This window comes from Penaeus chinensis, chromosome 8, assembly GCF_019202785.1.
Source record: "Penaeus chinensis breed Huanghai No. 1 chromosome 8, ASM1920278v2, whole genome shotgun sequence".
Taxonomy (NCBI): Eukaryota; Metazoa; Arthropoda; class Malacostraca; order Decapoda; family Penaeidae; genus Penaeus; species Penaeus chinensis.
This window is the reverse complement of record NC_061826.1, coordinates 25,395,020-25,416,215: the sequence shown is the minus strand read 5'-3', so window position 1 is coordinate 25,416,215 and position 21,196 is coordinate 25,395,020. Positions and strand designations below refer to the sequence as shown.

The 21,196-nt window shown below is 36.5% G+C and overlaps 1 protein-coding gene across 3 annotated transcripts in view; it reads right to left on the bottom strand.

Annotated features, from left to right (window-relative positions):
- Nucleotides 1–709: 709 nt before the first annotated feature.
- Nucleotides 710–21,196, bottom strand: part of LOC125028310 (GATA-binding factor C-like) — a 150,317-nt gene continuing 129,830 nt past the window's right edge. For all 3 annotated transcript variants that reach the window (XM_047617759.1, XM_047617761.1, XM_047617760.1), the window contains exons 6-7: nucleotides 1,807–2,142; nucleotides 710–1,562 (exon numbers count right to left, since the gene is read on the bottom strand). In XM_047617759.1, coding sequence (XP_047473715.1) covers nucleotides 1,536–1,562; nucleotides 1,807–2,142 — 363 coding nt within the window. In that variant the 3' untranslated portion in view covers nucleotides 710–1,535. The remainder of the gene's footprint in view (nucleotides 1,563–1,806; nucleotides 2,143–21,196) is intronic.

The following is a 21,196-nucleotide window of genomic DNA, read 5'->3' as shown; positions in this document are numbered from 1 at the left end:
ACACACAAACAAACACACACACATACTGTAAATACATAAGTACACACACACACATATATATATATGTATATGCATACACACATGTGTGTGTATACTTATATATTTACAGTATGTGTGTGTGTGTATGTATAGATATAGTTATAAAGTTATACACACATGCAAGCACACACACACACACAAACACACACACACACACACACACACACACACACATGCACACACACATATATATGTATATGCAATATACACGTGTGTGTGTATACTTATATATTTACAGTATGTGTGTGTATGTATAGATATAGTTATATAGTTATACACACATGCAAGCACACACACACACACACACACACTCTCTCTCTCTCTCTCTCTCTCTCTCTCTCTCTCTCTCTCTCTCACACACACATGCACGCGCGCGCGCGCACACACACATACTGTAAATACATAAGTACACACACATATGAACATATACACACATACACATATACGTGTGTATATGCATATACACACGTATGTGTGTATACTTATATATTTACAGTATGTGTGTGTATGTATAGATATAGTTATATAGTTATACACACATGCAAGCACACACACAAACACACACACACACACATACTGTAAATATATAAGTATACACACAAACACGCATATATGTACATGCTTATACACACACGTGTGTGTGTGTGTGTGCATGATATATAATATATATTATAATATTCATAATGTATAATAATGTATTATATATATTCACACACACACACACATATATATATATGTATATATATATATGTGTTTTTTTTTTCTTCATAAGAATACTCCCTAATTGTGTGGGTAAGATTAGGTTGATAAGATCATTGATTAAAAAAAAATAATAATCAAAAATTAAGTATATGCAAAAGACTGGTCCTCTTTCACCGTGGGTGGACACTGTGCCGCAAACATACTGTGTTACGCGGGGTACAGGCACACTAAATTTTAATGTGTAATAAACCAATTGCTAAAATGCTGGTATTGCATAATAGTGATAACAATAACAGTGTTGAAATATCTCTTGATGAGATTGTTATTCTTCACAAAATAATTAGAGTGCTTTATGATAACGCTTCCTGGTTGTCTATAATTCTTTGTTACCAGGTGACATGAGCTCATTTCTTGTGAATATCGGAACTTTTCTAAGTTTACTAATTCAGTTTAAAGTGTTCTTTGTGTCATTAAGAGCATTGGATTACAAGTCTTACATATTACAAACTTGGGTTGCGTCTATATCATCTAAATTGTATCATATTATGACTGTAAATCATCTCCAAAAATATAGAGACTCAAAACCACGATTAAACATGAACATTGCCACAGAAAAACGCAACTCCCAAATGTATAAATTTCCGTTCATCTGAACCTGAAATCATGATTCAGCCGTAGGAGAAACTGCCGTGTTAATGCCATGAGTTACAAAGGCACTCAGACATTAGCGGTGCCATTTCGATATTTGTGACATCATTTTCGAGACATAATCAGGTCACTGGGAACAAGTCAGGTCATGCGTAGTCCGAGCGCCATCCATTCTGTAAAAGGACAGAGTAGCTGGATTATAGACTTTTGATTTAAGTAATAAAAAAGTGAATTGAAATTAGGAGAAAATAAGATTTCTTGTTTATAATTTGGTTTGCATGGGTATTGGAGATAACATTAATAATATTCCTGAAATTGACGTTTCCTCTCTTTTTCAAAAAAAAAAAAAAAAAAAAAAAAAAAAAATATGCAAAGCGGGCTTTCTACCAGTAATAATTTGCGACCGAAATGACTCACCACAGGAGGCTGAAGGCTTAAGCTAGAAGGGATCTGGATCTGGGAGGTGGAGGAGAGGCCGAGCCCCACGCCCGACATGGCGGACATCCCGTGCATGGGCGGCGCCGACATGAAGCCGCCCGCCATGGAGGAGCCGTGCATCTGTCCGCCGTACATGTAGTGGGACATGGAGCCGAAGCCGGAGCCGCCGGTGCCGAAGCCGCCGAAGCCGCCCTTGTCCAGAGGCTTCAGCATGTCGGGGAAGCCCAGCATGCCCTTCTTCTTCTTCGACTTGGAACTGAGCTTGCGGTTCCGCGTCTGGATGCCCTCCTTCTTCATGGTGAGCGGTCGATTCACCTGCAGGAAGATTATGGGAGGTCACTAAAACGCCGCTGATATGCTTTTCTTTAGATTCAGGAAATTATGGATGTAGTGTACTCTCAGGAAATGCTAATGTATGTCGTAGTTGTGGTGTTTGGTGTATTGCATGAGGATTTGGGTCACATACACTACCCACAGCATAAGGATAATAAGTACCCAACCATCTCGAAACGGATAAAATATATTTTTTTTTATCGGTAGATTGAGGAAAATCATGTAACACACACATACACTTACGTGTTCTTATAATTTTGTGTGTGTGTGTGTAAACACGCAAAATATATATATTTATGTATATATGAATGGTAAAATGCTCCTCCGTGTTGATACTGTGGTAGAAAACCCCACAATGCGAAAACTAGATTTATTGAAAATGAGACTACAGTTTCGAAATCCACCTGGATTCCATCATCAGGTCCGAAGATGGAATCCAGGTGGATTTCGAAACTGTAGCCTCATTTTCAGTAAATCTAGTTTTTCGCATTGTTGTTTTTTCTATCCTATATATATATACATATACATATATGTGTGCGTGTGTGTATCTCTCTCTCTCTTTCTACATATATGTGTGTGTGTATGTATATATGTGTATGTATATATACATATTTAAACACATATACAATATATATACACATATATGATATATATAATATCTACACACATATATATCTATATCTATATCTATCTATCTATATATATATATATATATGTACATATATATATACACACATACATATACACACACATAAACATAGATACATATAGATACACACTTATATACATACATGTGACGGTTAGCTTGTGCGCATAGCTCATAGATACAGAGCCCAATGAGCTGTAAGGTAGTGAATGAAATAACACGTGTGAGGACCGAGCTTTGGTGCAGCCATGACCCAGCCATCATCACCTCGCGGCCTCCTGCTGCTTACAGGCCAAACTCTATTGTACCGACGCATTTTATTTCTCTTCTTTTATTCGCTGTTTTAGAATGTCTAAATAATAATAAGCTCGACACTAGCTTCCTCCAGACAAAAATCTAGATGCTGGCAAAACAAAATATACAAATATATTTACGGTTAAAATATCCTATGTCTAAGTTATTTTCTCACAGTCTTGGTGTTACACACATCTTTCATCTTGCCACTAACGCTGGTTGGGCATCCTCACGCCACCTCTCTATAATATACTTTGATGAATATACTGAATGGAAATAGGCGTATCCTGTTAAATTATTTTGAAGGGGGCAAAGTGTTGTATACGTATGTTTGAATAGACTTTTAAAAATATAATAGGTTAAGAGGCAAAATGGGACCTTTCCCTAGCAGTTCGGAATAGCGGGTTTAATCGAGTCCTACGTCTGATATATCATATCCAATATATCAACGAGAATATATCGGGGGCAGTATATCAGCGACCAGAGTGGTGGTCAGCGTAGTCGTAATTAAATATGCTAATTGACTTATATAAAAACATGAGGCGCAATTACTTCACGCGGTGGGACGCTTCGACCCATTGTTCGCGCCAAATCGGAGCAGCGACGAAGCATTTGCTCAATATTTGGTGCATGACTTTGATTTTTGGCGCGAGACTGGCGACCGCCCGGAAAAGGTGGCAAGCTCGATTTTTTGTGTATTTGCATTGGTTAAGTTGGTTCTTACCTATTTTTCTAAGTATTTACATCATATCAGGCTCATCAGAGTGTGTTATATGATACGTTAGCAAACAGTCAAAATATGTCGTAATTAATTTTTTTCCTGCTTCGCTCTAAACAAATTATTTTATAATTACCTGCCTTTTAAATACCTGTCGTCTTAATTACCTGTCTCTGCCTTCAAATACACACAAATACCCACATCATATGTATATATGTATATACTTACATACAAATATCACATAGACATATGCATTTCTATTTTCTTATATGCAAATACTTATCTGTGCACACACACATAGATGTATACTTACACACACATGTATATATACACACATACATATATGTATATGTATGTGTATATATACACATATGTATGTAATATGCTTATATATGTATATATATACATACACATTGGTATATACCTACACACATTCACACGCAATTAGTCCCACACATACACACAAGTACATGTCCAGACACACACACACACACACCCACGATGTACGAATGCATACATGTACATCATTCCATAAAGATGGGTATATTTACGCATATATATATATATATATATATATATATATATACACATAAAATATATGTATACACCCTCATAAATAAATAGATAAATATATATACACATATATATCATGCATACATAGACACACACACACACACACGTGTGTGTGTGTGTGTGTATTTGAGTGATATATATATATATATGTATATATATATACTTATATATAATATATATGCATGTATATATGTAGATATATTCATATATATATGTGTATGTGTATATTTGTAGGTATATGTTTCTATCTTGAGAAGTTATTCGAAAAAGCTTTTGCTCTACTGCCAGATATTGGAAAATGCTTGAGCACCCAAAGACGCGATTCACTCCCACGCCCGCCTCCAACGCTACCCTAGAAGAAAGGAAGGTCCTTATGAATTAAATATCACGGATACATCTATATAACACGATTTCCCCCACACCTGGCCAGCGGGACTCCACGCTTCCCCCCTCTTATCGCACTTCGAACATCAAACCTCATTTCAGTCCCAGTGTGACATCGCGCCCTCAGAGCACCTCATTGCACATCGACATTTCGCCGAAACTGCATCTCGCGCGATGTACCTTGTTCTACATCCATCACATTAGCCAATAAATAAGGGAGAATAATGCTTAGCATCCGAGCCAATTTCCAGCGCAGTGTGGGCTCCCTCCGCTCGGGCATTGTGCTGCGTATGTATGGCTCCTTTGAATCTAGTTAACAGCATTCAAAGTACCGTAGAGAGGCAAGACAGCTTCTTTTGTTTGTGACTAATTTCTGAGCTCGTATTTTGGCTTGTTAATGTACACATTGTGATAGAGAGAATGGCGGGCAATTTATGTTAGTATATATCTTGGCTGTTTATTCCATGATAATCACCGAAAGGAGAAATTTGATAGACGAAACTAAATGAATTTAATACTTTATTCATGAACTGGTGAACAACAACCAAGTTGTTACAAATATGTATCTTTGTTTCCAATCCGTAATTGGTGTAGTGTTTGCCATGCACTTAGTTTCTCCATCTTAATCTACCTAATATCCTTATAATGATGCCACTTGTTTTGAAATGTTTTGAAATAGCAAGTTAGAATTTAAGTGCCTGAGGGTAACTAATACAGATACTGGTCATTGTATTTATATGCGTAGAGTAATAATCACATTGTTGTAAATTACGTATAATCTATGAATTACTTTCATAATTATTCCTCAACAAAACCAAATCGCTTTTACCGAAGTCATGAATTCAGATCACTAATGATGATACATACATGGAGGACTACATAGGTAATGTTTTAAACAAGTGACTATGATAATGATAACAAAAGTGTAGGGAAAATGCAACACTGCTAAAAAGAAGAGAGATAAAAAAAAAAAATACATTGCGAATTCAGCATCCAAGCGATTCAAACTTAGTCCATAAAACCTGATGCCAAAACGTTCGCTGTGTCTTCAGTGGTACGTCTTTATAAAGGTCAGGCCTCGGAGAATGGCCGACCTGCACCATATATCATACACGGGGCATCTATCATGGCTCCTTGTCAGGAATGTCTACTAAATTCTCATGATTTTGCCCATCTTTCCAGATTGACTTTCTCCTCTAGGAGAGATGAAGATTAATTGTTCATTTCTTCCTATTACTCATTCCAGACTTCGTTTGAAAATGTTTGCGTGTGTATACCATGTATATATATATGTACACAAACACACACACGCGCGCGCGCGCGCGAGTGTATGTGTATGTGTGTCAGTGTGCGTTCATATATATTATCTGTGTGAATATGGGTACATAAATGTACGTGTGTATGTGTGTGTGTGCGCGCGTGTGCGTGTTCACAGATATTTTCTGTGTGAATATGGGTGCATAAATATATGTGTATGTATATATGTATGTATGTGTGTGTGTCTATATCAATGTCTCTCTATATATATACACACACATGTATATATATATATATATATATATATATATATTTATATATACAAATATACACACATGTTTATATATACATACATACACATATATATGTATATGTATATGGACATGTATATATTAATACAAACATACATATACACACACATATATGTATACATATATAGACATATATATACACATATATGTATCTATAATTAATGCATATATATCTGTATACTTACATATATATATATATATATATATATCATATATATACATATATATACACAAATATACATATGGATATGGATATAGTATATATATAGATGTACATATGTATATAGGTATAAATAAAGATAGATAGATAGATATTCTCTTTCCAATCATATTGCACTTGATATTCTAGATTTTATATTTTATTTCTTTAAAATGTGCATCATATGATGGTAAGACAATAATGATACACCGAAAAGGGAATCTAATTACGGTACATTCAAGTAAATGTGTATGAAAAAAACATACACAGACGCTCACACACGCGCACAAACACACACACACATATACATATATACACATTAACACACACACATATATATATATATATATATACCCACATTCAGACAAACACATATATAGATATATACACACTTACATATATATGTATATATGTATATATATACACATACATATGTATATATATACATATATATGTATATATGTATATATATATGGATACATGTGTGTGTGAGAGAGCGTGTGTGTATATATAAATGTGTATGTATATATATATATATATATGGATGTACGTATATACGTACATACATACATCCTTGCCTACACACACACACATATATATATATATATATATACATATACATATATACATATATATACATATATATGTATATATACACAATATATGTATATATATATACATACATATACTTATATATGTCTGTGTGTGTGTGTGCGGGCGTGTGTGTTTGTGTTTTAAAACATTAACTTGAGTGTACCGTAATTAGACTTGACGAGTGCATTGCGGAGGGAAATGATAGCTACAGTTAACATTCTCATGAATTGCGGATTCTCTTATACGTGCGTTATTATTGTTTTGCCATCATATGCTGCAAAATTTAAAGGAATAGAAAATGAAAACTAGAACGTCAGCCTCAATATAAGCGAAAAGAGAATACTTTTCCCTATGCCAATGTGGCGTAGTGTATGATATTTCATACCGTAGTGTATGATATTTCAAACACTAAGAGTTTGTGTGAGCACTAGAGTCATTGATTTTTTTTTTTTTGCCAAGTTTTTACTTTATAGCACCCGTAACACCTTATTCTTAAAGTGAATTGGAAATCGAAGAACACCTTTATGAAAAAGGGCGTTCGAAAATACAAAGCCCATTTACTCTTCCCGCTATAACACCCAGAAACTAATAGAAACCGTATAAAGAGGAATTTATGATCAGCCATCATCTAACACCTTCACACCTATACGAGGTATTAAAGTTAATCATCCCACCAACAGATGGCATCCCGTGAGGACTAGCTTTTGGTGGCGTCACAGGAAAATGAGCGTTACCGACCCTTTACCACAAAGTTCAAAATCCCTCCGCTCGATGTGCATCGAATCCTAACAAGACGTAGATGAATTGGCCAAGCATTTTCCAGCCATGATGCGTCTCAGCGTGACATTAAAAGAAGCTATTACGTGCGGGTATTCCAGTGCGCGCTCACCCCCCTTCCCCCTGCTGTGCCTCGACGCCATCACCGCTTTTGAGTTATGGCACCGGCGTGATGCTCAGGTACTTACAAGATAAATAAACTTTATTGGGCATCTGGAATTTGCGGGGAATTCATTGCTAGTGGTGTATATATGTGTATATATATATTTTATATATACACATATATGTGCTCATATATACATATATATATGTATATATATGTATATATATATATATATATATATATATACATATACACACAAACACACATACATGCATATACATGTACTTGTATGTATACATATGTACATATACATACATATATACACACATACATATACATATACACACACATATATATAATATATATTATATATTTATATAGTATATATATATTACACACATATATATGTGTATGTACGTATGTGTATGTATGCATATACATACATATATGTGTATGTGTGTATGTATGTATATGTGATATATATATATATATATATATATATATATGCATACACACACACACACACACGCACACACACGCGCGCGCGCGCCCACACATACAAACACACACACACAACACACACATATATATATAGAAATCTTTATTTTCACAAAAAGTTAACTGTAGTAAAACAGTATAGCATTGGCTGGCAGAAGAAAGAGTGATAATATATTTTCATAATGTTTTTCTTATACTTTTCATATACCCCAAGTATGCACACACACACATAAATGCATACACATTAATATATCAATTTACCTGCTTTGTTACTATAATTCCCTCCACATACAATAAGTATCTTAAGTTTACGTTTATCAATTCATCCATATCTCTATCATCTGTTTCTTCCTAACACTAACAAACACACACACATAAACACACTCAAACCCCGAAGCTCTCACATATACACGCGCGCGCGCACGGGGCAGTGCACACCTACTTCCACACACACCGCGATTCATCCTCGTTTCGAAATTATCTTGACATGGACGATGAAACTTCACACGTATGCTTTCAGGCAAGCGAAAGCATCAGAACTCATTGTAGCTTAAAAGTATGTCGTTTGACGGAGCATCAACACGGATTTTCAAACCTTGGCTGGTCGAAGGATACTTGTGGACGTCTGAACAGTGTAGGAGGGAAAACTTTTGAGGGTTAGAGCTAGTACAACAAGTCGGGAGTTAGAAGATATTAATGCGTCATAACAGTTTTTATGTAAGATTATTTATTATTCTTATTATTATCATTATTACCATTATTATTTTTGCCATGATTACCTTTGTTATTATTATTATAATTATCATTATTATTACTGCTATTATTATTATGATCATCTTCATCATTATTTCCGTTGTCGTCATCGCAATTACTATAAAATAATCATCATCATTATCATGATTATGACAATATGGCAAACAAATTAACTTTCAGTACGGGATATTCTGACCAAACCGTTTATAAGTTTTACATTTTCATATTCATAAAGACTACAAGAATGACAAATTAAAGGTTATGACAGTGCGAATAAATGTGGACAGTGCAAATAAATGTCAGTATGTATTTAGTCGTCACTATGAAAATGTTTTGTGACAACATCACACGCTTATTTATGTGTCGTGCTTTAGAAGAGTTTTAGCTCCATTGCGTGAACGATGTTCTTTATACACATTTCTTAGTAAACACAGCCCCCAATTGTTATCACTGACTAAAACGGATCTAGTCTAAAATGCCTTCTGAAATCCAATAGTTAAGACTGTAAACCGAATAAAAATGCTTGACCATAAAGGTTTGTAGAAGAAAAGTGCCAATACCATTATGAAAAAAAGAAAAATGAAAGAGGCCACACAAGGCAGAGAAACATGAGCTGATGGTCCAGCGTAAGTCTGATGAAAAAGAACATTCATCAATCAGTTGGCCTACTATCAAGGACCATCCTACAAACTACGTCCTGCCGTGTGTTAATTGCATTTTCCCCGCTGTCCCCTCGCCTCCACCTCCTTCCCTCCCACAGCAGCCTCTGGACGATGCCGTTCTTCGCAGATCATTTATCTGGAGGAATAATTGTTAAGTCCCATCTTATCAAGGCGGCGATCCACAATAGTGCAATTTACATAAGATAATTGGAAGTGGAAAATTTATCGCGGGTGGAAGGCTAAATAGACAAGAGTGCAGAAATTAATACCATAAAAAGTATTTTTTTTTATCAATGGGCAAGTAGGGCGAGGGAAGCCACTGCCAAAGTCTGCTCAATTTCTAATATAAAGCGTAGGAATAACATGTCACATACTTTTAGAGGAAAAGAAATGTAACTTTCATACTCAGATACTAGAGGCGTGCTTCGTAAGTCGTACAATAAATAAAGTGAAGGAAATAACAAAATATAGTGAATAAAACCTGCATACATACGCAGCACAAGCGCATATATCTATATCTATTTCAGTCTGTCTACCTATCTATCCAATACGTACATGAATACATGAATGGATCATAAGAAATCTAGCCCACTTTTCTGTACTTAAGCATGAAATTAAAACACATTAATGATAAGCAGCAGGCTAACAGTAACTTTTTAGCAATGGAAAGTTTAATATACATGTATAAGAGTTTAATATCTGATAAGAACAACGAAGGGTCTGATGTCGCATGTAAGGGAGTAATTCATGAATAAACATAACCATTTCATCAATTGTCGTGTACCAGACGTTAAGCTGTCGGATGAATCATAATAAATGCTGGAAAGAATACGTGTGGAGAGGCAGTAATGACCCCATATCGGAGGAGGCCTTATTTACCTGGCGTCCTGAGCGGCTGCCAACGCTACTGTGGACAGAAGAGCGTGCGTCCCCTGTGTGGCTGTCTTTTATGTTGTTTTTTTTTCTGTTTCACATAGACACTCTCCCTCCAGCTTTCTCTCAAAAAGGTACAGATCGTTTGTTAGTTGCCACACCAGAGCTTGCACCACAACGAAAAAAATGCTTTAATTCCAGGGAATTCCCTTATCTACTGACATCACAGTCAAACCTCAGCATTTTGGTAGAAATATCGAAAAAAGATTTTTGATATGATATGTATTGCTGTCTCTGTGACGGTATATGCATATCAGCACGTAATTCCACAGGCATACACGAACTATTACATTTTATATATGTAATATATATATATATATATATGTATAAATATATATGTATGTATAAATGTATATACATATATAATGTATATGTAAATGTATGAATGTATAAATGTATACATATATGTATAAATGTATATACATATATAATGTATATATAAATGTATATATATACACACAGACATATATATAAATATGTGTGTGTATACACATGTGTAATATGTGTATGGGTGCTCTCTCTCTCTCTCGCTCTCTCTCTCTCTCTCTCTTTCTCTCTCTCTCTCTCTCTCCCTCCCTCCCTCCCTCCCTCCCTCCCTCCCTCCCCCTCCCCCTCTCTCTATCTATCTATCTCACACACACACACGTGTGTGTATGTGTATGGATATGTGTGTACATGTGAGCGTGTCCATACATACTAAGAGAACAACACCCACATTTTAACATTCTGTGATAATCACCGACAAGAATGAGCATCTATATTCCATTTGCACAGATCTCTATTGTAAGCCCCGCAAGCCCCTGATTGTGTAAATGCTCACACAATGGTTAAAAGCTGTTGGTTCTGAAGTGGAGGGGCGCGAAGTCCCTGGTCAGCTGTGTTCATGATCTAAGGTGAAGAAGGTAAGCCATGAAAAAATCCCGCAGGTGACGAAGCGGCGCCTGGCGTGACTAGCGACGTGGAGCAGTTGTCAGGTCGTACGTTCCTCCGTTCATTATTTGGCCGATAATCACGAATTTTCTCTCGCCTTCCAGCTCGAGTTAAGGACTCTTCGTTTAGACGAGTGAATAATGGATGCCGACGCAGAGTGTATTTAGAAAAGAGAGAGGAAAAGAAGGCGGAAAAAAGCAATGAGAGAAGAGTGATAAGATAAGGATATATACATTCTAGCCGAAGCTGCAACTCAAGATGGCGTTCGTTTTCTGTGGGCAAGTCAGCCAGGTGATTAATACGACTTTAACGCGGATAATGCGGGGAAATTGTGTACGTCTTCGGACCCCTAATTTACTTGATGGATCAGTGGAAGCTCATTACGGATGGAACAAGACGGTGAGAGACGCCCACGCCCATTCACGCCCTCGGATCACGGGAAATAGGCGACCGGGAGGAGAGACTTCGCTAAAAGGAGACGCGCACTAAAGCTCCGAAGTGTGGGAGATAAGGTTGAGGAATTTTGTCCATTATGATGGATTTATAAAACACATAATTACGTCTTTCAGAGGCCGGATTGGGAATGTGGAGTTGGGCTCGGGGGCAAGACCTCTCTGATGAGCTAAGATGATGAATTTGGAGCTTCGAAATGAGTCTAAGAGAAATATAGAGAGACTCTGAGATTCATTAAACAAAGCAAGGTTGCTAAAATTATCATTAATACTAATAGTTAAAGGTAAATTTTTAATAAATTAGAGAGTATTTAGAATTACTGGATGTAATTATTATGTGATTAATAATAACTATACAGCTCTGCTTAACTCTGGCTCTTGATAATCAGTAACTATTTTGTCGTTTGACTAATGCATTTAAAGTTGCGTTTCCATGTACCAGTTATTCAGATATACAAGACACGCACGCAGGCACACGAACACAAGCATGCACTCCCGTCCACACTTCCATACACAATCTCTCTCTCTCTCACCCACGCACGCACGCACACATACACAAGCACGCACGCATGCACACGCACACTCCACACACACACGCACACGAACACGCACACACACACACACACACACTAATGTGTATATATACACACACTCCACACGCACACACACACACACACACACACACACACACACACACACACACACATACACGCACGCACACACACACACACACACACACACACACACACACACACACATACACGCATACACACACAAACCCGTATGCATGCACGCGCGTGCGCGCACACACACGTATTTATATATATATTTTTATATTAGTATATATATGTATGTATATACATATATGTAATGTATGTACACACATATACACCATATATATATATATATATATATATATATATATATATATATATATCACACACACATATATATGTGTGTGTGTGTGTGTGTTTGTGTGTATGTGTGCGTGTGTGTGTGATGCATGCATATATACATATACATGCTTATATAGACAAATATATATATATACACACATATATATATACACATACATATACACACAAATATTCACACATATACATGCTCAGGTCACAGCAAACAATGCACAAGTGAAAATGTTAGTCTATGTTAGAATGAAAATAATATGTTAAATATATATTAAGTATATCCACTACATCCTACGTATTTCATTATAATTTTTCTAAGATTTACCTGAAATGTTACCTTGAAAACATATAAAATGAATAACTAAATAAGAGACTGGAAATATGTTATTTAACGAAATAAAGGAAGGAATCTTCTGCAGAGATAAAATAATACTCCTAGAAAAAGAAATAAACAAATAAATACATCTTGTGTCAGACGGGTAAAGACTGTCCGTCATCTTTTGGAATGGTTCGTCATCGCCGCAAATACTTCGTCATGGCACGAGATCGAGAGATTAGGTGACAGCATCTCCGCGTTCAGTTTAGGAGTCCCCGCTCAAACTTACGTACGGACGCACACTCGTTGGAGCACACATGGTCAGACGCACACACGTACGAAGAATACTATTGGATATAGTATAAATTAGCCTCTGACGTTTTCCATGGGTGTTCGATCTGTAAGTTAAGCATTGCTATCTTAAACTTTCGTGTTGAGGGCAGCAAGAATCCCAGTATTATTAGAAGCTTCCCATGTTCGTATAGCATATGATGGGTAAGCTGCTTAACCTCGACAGGCGGGGGGGGGGGGGGGGGGGGGGGGGTCACTTTGTAGCAAGCTTACACCTTGCCTCTTTCCTTTGATCGACCGACGATGTTCTGCACATTATTGCTCAGTACAGGTATATTACACGATATCCACACTACACGCATGGACGACAACCACTCCCTCTTCCCTACTTCCCCCAACAATCACACGACATTTGGTTTGTTGTCATACGTTTTGGCCTTTCTTCTAACTCTAGTTGCCTTGTTGCATCATTCCTTCCTCTGCAGCACGATCATCAGCTTCATAAGCTATATCCTTAAATCTGAATCATGTAGTCACTGTATCAACAAAAATTATCATACAGGCTGCGAGTCAGTGATGCACTACAAGGTCCTTCGACCCCGTAAAGGCATTATCACAACAAGCACTTAAGGGAATTAGTCTGCTGTGTTTACATTACTGTCCTCATAATGATATTCTGTTACATTAAATACCTTGAAAAGAACTTTTGAATTCAGTCCATACAATTTCCATGACTGTCCTCTTATTTCTTATTTCACTGTCTAGGATTAGAATTGATAATCTTATAAAGCATTGATATTTTTGTTGATTTAAAAATGTACAGTTATTACACTCACCGTCTATTATAAGTTACGGAAACAAAAATAGAAGTAAAAGTTGACTTTGTTTCTTTGTACATGTAAACGGTTTAGCACTTGAAAGTCTTCGCTCAACGTTTGAAGCAACTTTCATATCTTTACGCTTTCAATACTAGCACATACAGACCGTCAGATTGATTCCTCTGATGGCAGCAACTATTCTCTTTATTAAAATTCCCTCTTGTACTTTTCATTGTAATCTGTCCAAGTTTTTCACTTCCACTTAGTTAGGGTACTCTTTTGGCTCTTCCCTTTTCTCAAGGTGACTGTATAGATAGCAGTAAGACAAATCACACGTACGCACGCACACACACACACACACACACACACACACACACACACACACACACACACACACACGCACGCACGCACGCACATACACGTGAACATGTGTATGAATATCAGTGTTAATTCGTTTAGTGAAGGCATTGGTTCCTGTATACTAAATTTTATTTATAAATGTATTTATAAATCTATCTACCTGTCTATCTATCTATATGTATGTAAAGTAATATGTTTTTGTATGTACAGGTGGGCGCATTTATGCATGTGTGTATGTTTGTGTGTGTATATATATGTATATACACATATATGTGTATGTCTATCAACCTGTCTAGAGACTCTCGTTCTTTCTTTAATCATATATATATATATATATATATATATATATGTATGTATAGTTGTATGTATGTATGTATGAATATATATGTCTGTATATATATTTGTATGTATGTATGTATACATATACACACATATGTATGTATGTATATATATGCATACACACACGCACGCGTGCGCGCACACACACATACATATATTTTAATCTATACACAGACAGAGACAGACACTACACACACACACACACACACGTTTATATGTATCGATACACATATGAGAGAGAGAGAGAGAGAGAGAGAGAGAGAGAGAGAGAGAGAGAGAGAGAGAGAGAGAGAGAGAGAGAGAGAGAGAGAGCAACTTAATTTTAGAAATCGATAGGTACATTAATAGATCAATAAACACAAGGAACCGAATACCAAGAAGTCAAGAAACCAGAGGCCTCGAAACGGGTGGGGAGGGGGGAGGGGGAGGATGGTCACCCGCTTGAAGCAGTACAAGACCACAGGCGGCGAGGAGAGACAGACGGATTAAAGCCCTTAACAAGATTACACTCACAAGCTAGTCCTATTTCTCTGCTTTCCAAGAGGCCCAACACTCTGCTCCGACCAACTGCCAGTAGATATCTGTATTACATTGGTGTGTAGTAAGATAAAAGAATATTCTTGATTCGTAGATTTCTGTCCCGTACATAATGAATACTTTAACATGTACATATATTCTGGGGTTTACTCTTGTCTGTGAAATACATCCAATACAGAAAGACAGTAATATTACTGCATTTTATGCAGTCGCTCCCTCCTGATTTTCGAATAGCTTTTTCTCTATCTCCCTCCCCCCCCCTGTTTTCCACAGATCCATTACTATAATAATATAGTAAAGGAGGACACGCCCTCCTCCAGACAAGCAGATTCCTGACCCCTATTGGTAATATAAACAAATAAACTTGCTGGAATGGTTATTTGCTTTCCCTCTTTATTTTGCCATGGTTGTCAAACACTTTTTCCCCTCTTCCTTCATTCACTCCCTCATTTCCTCTCCAGACCATTTATCTGCTAGTTTTCTATTTTTTTTTTTTTTTTTTTTTTTACTCTCTTTCATTCACCCTTTGTTTTCCTCTTTTAGCAAGCCCTCTTTTCATAGGCTCCCCATCCTTTCTCTATTTCTCTTTCATCTTAGATTTCCCCTTCTGTTTATATCTCTCCTTCCTTTGCTTTTCAGAACGACTATTAGATATACAAATCATACTATTTTTTTTTCTTCATAAATAGATATATCTATTACAGAAGATATATGCAAAGTCACGTATCGATGTAAACTATTGCTTGAAATCTCTCATAAAGCGTTGTATTATTAAAAAGTCTGAAGCGGTGTATTATTAAAAAGTCGTTTATTAAAAAGTCTGAACATTTTTGATAATTTTGATAATCTCAATTTTCTTCTTTCATTCGAGAGGAAAGAACAAATAGACACTTTTCCGATTTCTAAGTAAAAACACAATATAACAATTGCAGTCCTGTGTATCAGGTTACAAATTTCACTTACCATACTCTTTATGATCAATGAATTGATATCAGAATAATAGAACTATACGGCCGCATTAAAGCAAGTTAATAGTGATAGTGTTAATAGTGCTCCTAATATCACTGTTATCCTCTCATACATTCCTTTACTCCAATGGAAAAGAATAATTATGAAAATTAAATTATTATTATTATTTTTTTTTTTCGTAAATTGCCAAATCTGTATCGCCCTGTCTTCATGAGTATGAATGCGACGTGAACTAAAAAGTAATCAAATCCGTTATGATTTGTTTTTCTCTTTCAGAAAAGAAAGAGCAGAGAGAGAGAGAGAGAGAGAGAGAGAGAGAGAGAGAGAGAGAGAGAGAGAGAGAGAGAGAGAGAGAGAGAGAGAGCGAGAAAGAGAGAGAGGGGGGGGGGGGAGATAGAGATAGAATAAGAGAGAGAAAGAGAGAAGAGGAAAAGAAAGGTAAAGATAGATAGAGAGAAAGAGAGAGAGAATAAAAATCATGATGTTTCATGGTGTGGAAAATGATCTTTATCTTTATCCATAAAATCCATTCAAAATTTCGTGTATTGACTTTATCGCCAAGTTTATCAAGACTTACTCAAACTGAATAAGCAAAAGGGCGGTTAAGTGCTGCAGAAACCTCTCTCGCCTGTTTAATATGAAACCGGCTACAAAATCGAGCCATTCGGAGCGACCCTGATATTCAGAAAAGGCTTTTGTTTACACTTTTAACTTTGAGAGTCTGTTTAGAGTCTTTCTTAAAAAGAATATTCAAACTGTTTGTGCAAGTCGCGATAAAAATCAGGAAAGAGGAGGACCTTCAAAGATTTGTTGAGGGCAGGTAATTACTGATTAGATCTCAGCATCTCGACAAATAAACAGAAGCCCGAAAGGGGGGCTGGGGCCAGAGGCAGGTGGTAGAGGAAGGGCGGAAGAAGAGGGAAGTTCATGGTTACTTTTACAGACGGAGAGAAAAATCGGGGAAGGGAGGCTAAAGTAAACCATGGGATGTAATAGAATCATAGATGATTGGGCTTTGTATGAAGTACAAAGACCATCAGCGAGGCATGTTAGAGCGAGAGGAGGCGATACGGCTGTGTTCTTCAGTCTGATTCTCTGTTTTTCTTCCTCACTCTCTCTCTCTTTCTGTGTGTGTGCGTGTGTGTGTGTGTGTAATTAGAGTAAATATATATATAAAATATATATATATATATATATATATATATATATGTACACATACACACAGACACACACATTTATCTACATATGTGTGTGTGCGTGTGTATATGTGTGCATGTTTGTATATATATATATATTCACAAACACACACACACATGTATGTACTTATAATTACATACAGATATATACGTAAATACATATATATATACATATACATATACATTCACACACACACACACTCATGTTTGTACTAACATAAATATATATACACAGACATACATGCATACACACACATATATATATCTAAATATATATGTGTATGTATGTATGCACACACACACGCACATATATACACACATACACACACACATACACACACAAAAACACGCATATATATATATATATATATATATATATATATATATGTATGACACACAAATATATGTGCACACACACACACACACACACGCGCGCGCGCTCGCTTGCATATATGTATACATATACATGCATATATACATATATGTATACACACATGCACAGACACACCTGACACAAACACTATGTATATATAAATAAGTATAAATATATCTATATACATATATATAATATATACATACATACACACACCCACACACACACACATACATACATACATACATACATACATACGCACGCACGCACGCACGCACACACACACACACACACACACACATACACATACATACATACACACATATGAATATGTGTTTGTGTGTCTGCGTGTGTATCTTGTGTTTATATCTATGTATCTGTATGGTATTTACATCTTCTGTTGAAAAACTGGAATAAAAATAAACAGTGTTCACAAAAAGCATAATATTCCATACATATTGAGCCATGTTTAAAATAAAAAAAAAAAAAAAATGCATATATTTAGCAGTTCACGGCATACTACTGAGACTGTAAAGAGTTTCTATAGAAACCTCTAGCCCATACTTAAACCAATCGTACAATTTGCAGCTACTTGATTATTTTGAACATATAATCATAGGCGCCAGAATCCCGCCCTCCCCCACGTTAATGAGGTCCATTCAATACCGAAGCCCGACACGGAATAGAGTAACTACGTACATGTATTGTATCACAGAAGCACCGCGTGTTACATCGGCGGTCCCGTAACCTGCCCATGTGTGGCGTGCGCGCTTGCACATGCCGAGGCAGGAGGATCAAAGAACATAACCCGCCATTCCTCAGATTTGATGACCTGCTGCTCGTAATGGGATTAAAAGAATTCGTAAGTCATCTGCGCACACCGTAGATTGTAGATTTTAGGACAGGCTAAGATTTTAAAAACTTTTTATTGGTCTTAAAAGACGCACCTTCGCGGCAAAAGTTCTTCCTAAATGATTTAAAGAATATCTGCCATCAATATACCTTTTACATGAAAATGAAAAATAAGAAGTGTGTATCAATAAATCTTGCACCCCATTCCATGAGTCAACTATGTTGTAATCCCTGAGTACGATTCATCAAAGCGTGCTGTCGAGTTTCCGCGGATATTGAATTACATTTGGGATTGGCTGTCGCGTTTTCCAGGAACACTACAAATAGGTTGTAAGGCGCGTATATCAGGAAGCCCAGTGACTAACGCGATAGAAATTTTTAACCACGACGCAGTTTGTTATACACATTGATATCAATTCCATTTATTGTCTCATGTTTTCCCATCTCTGCAGGGTTAATTTCTCAAAGGGTTTGCAATGTATCATCATCATCTTCCACGGATTCTGCACAGGCAGTGAACAGCAGAATGTGGGTTTATTAAGACCTACCACGCAATCCCGCAATTGTCAAAAATCCAAAGAGAGCATCGTATCATCGGTCGTTAAGGCCGGGTTGATGAGTGGTTGTTTGTGCTTTAATGACCCATAAAGACCGAATGAGAGTTCGGACTCATAAAGTGATGATATAACCTAGTTGGCAACACAAGCTTTCTACCTGCCGCGTGCCATGGCAACGAGGGGGAGAGCTGAGCTCAAGGGGGATGGGGGGACTCATAGTTGGATCAGATGATAGATAACATCATCTAGAGGGGAGAGGGGTTATGACTGATCAAGTTCTTTATCAATGCATGCGCTTGCTTTCAGGCTGTAGAGTATTAGGGACAAAGGGAGCAGTTGCCCCTCTCCCTGTACTGTAAGGTTAGACTCCCAACTCCCACCTAAATATTTTCTTCATATATATAAATACATATGTATACATATATATGTATATATATACATATATATATATATTCACACACATACACGTGTGTATATATATCCACCTATGTTTACATTATATATATATATAAATAGGTATATATATATATATGTAAATATGTACGAACATAGATATATATACATATATACACATACATACACACTTATGCATGTATATATGCACACACACACACACACACACACACACACACACACACACACATACATACACACACACACACACATACACACACACACACATCCATTGAAAGACCATAGAGTTTGTGCAAATAATAAAACTTAATTAAACAGGGCAAAATACGTCATCCTAATTCGAAATAACCCGACAACAAAAATAGTGAAACATACAGTTATGATAATTGTAATGCTATAATAATGACAGTAATGATAATAAAATAGGAATTGAAACTTTTAATTCAATATTATAGATCTTGAAGAAGAAATCTAAAGAAAAATGATCAAAAACTCTGCTCTCATTTCTCACGAGCAAAGAATACATGATTATTGCATCACCGCGTTACCAGTAAATGAAGACTTTGCCTCTACTATCAGTCACAGAGAAATCAAAATGTGTTATGATAGTGATGACAACCGCCGCGGGCTTCTTATGTATGTGCTTGGTAGACGGACATCAGCATGTGTAAATTCTGGCCGAGAGCATGAGACTTAATCTGTATGTTTAGATATGCATCTCTCTCTTTCTCTACACACACACACAAACATAGTACGCGTGTGTATTTAAATACCATACACACACGTATAGATACACATATATATGTATGTGTTCTGCATGTATGCACGATCGTATGCATCGTTGGTCACTATTATCTTAACGCAGTGAAGAACTTAGACTCACCCGATGCATAAAAAAAAAAAAAAAAATCTCCCCCTTCTCAAAAAATAGGTCTTGCATGTGCTCATTTCCGTAGTCTCGTAAATATGACTGCAAGAAAATGCATCAGATATATTTCAAGCATTTCCATTTCGGCGTAACT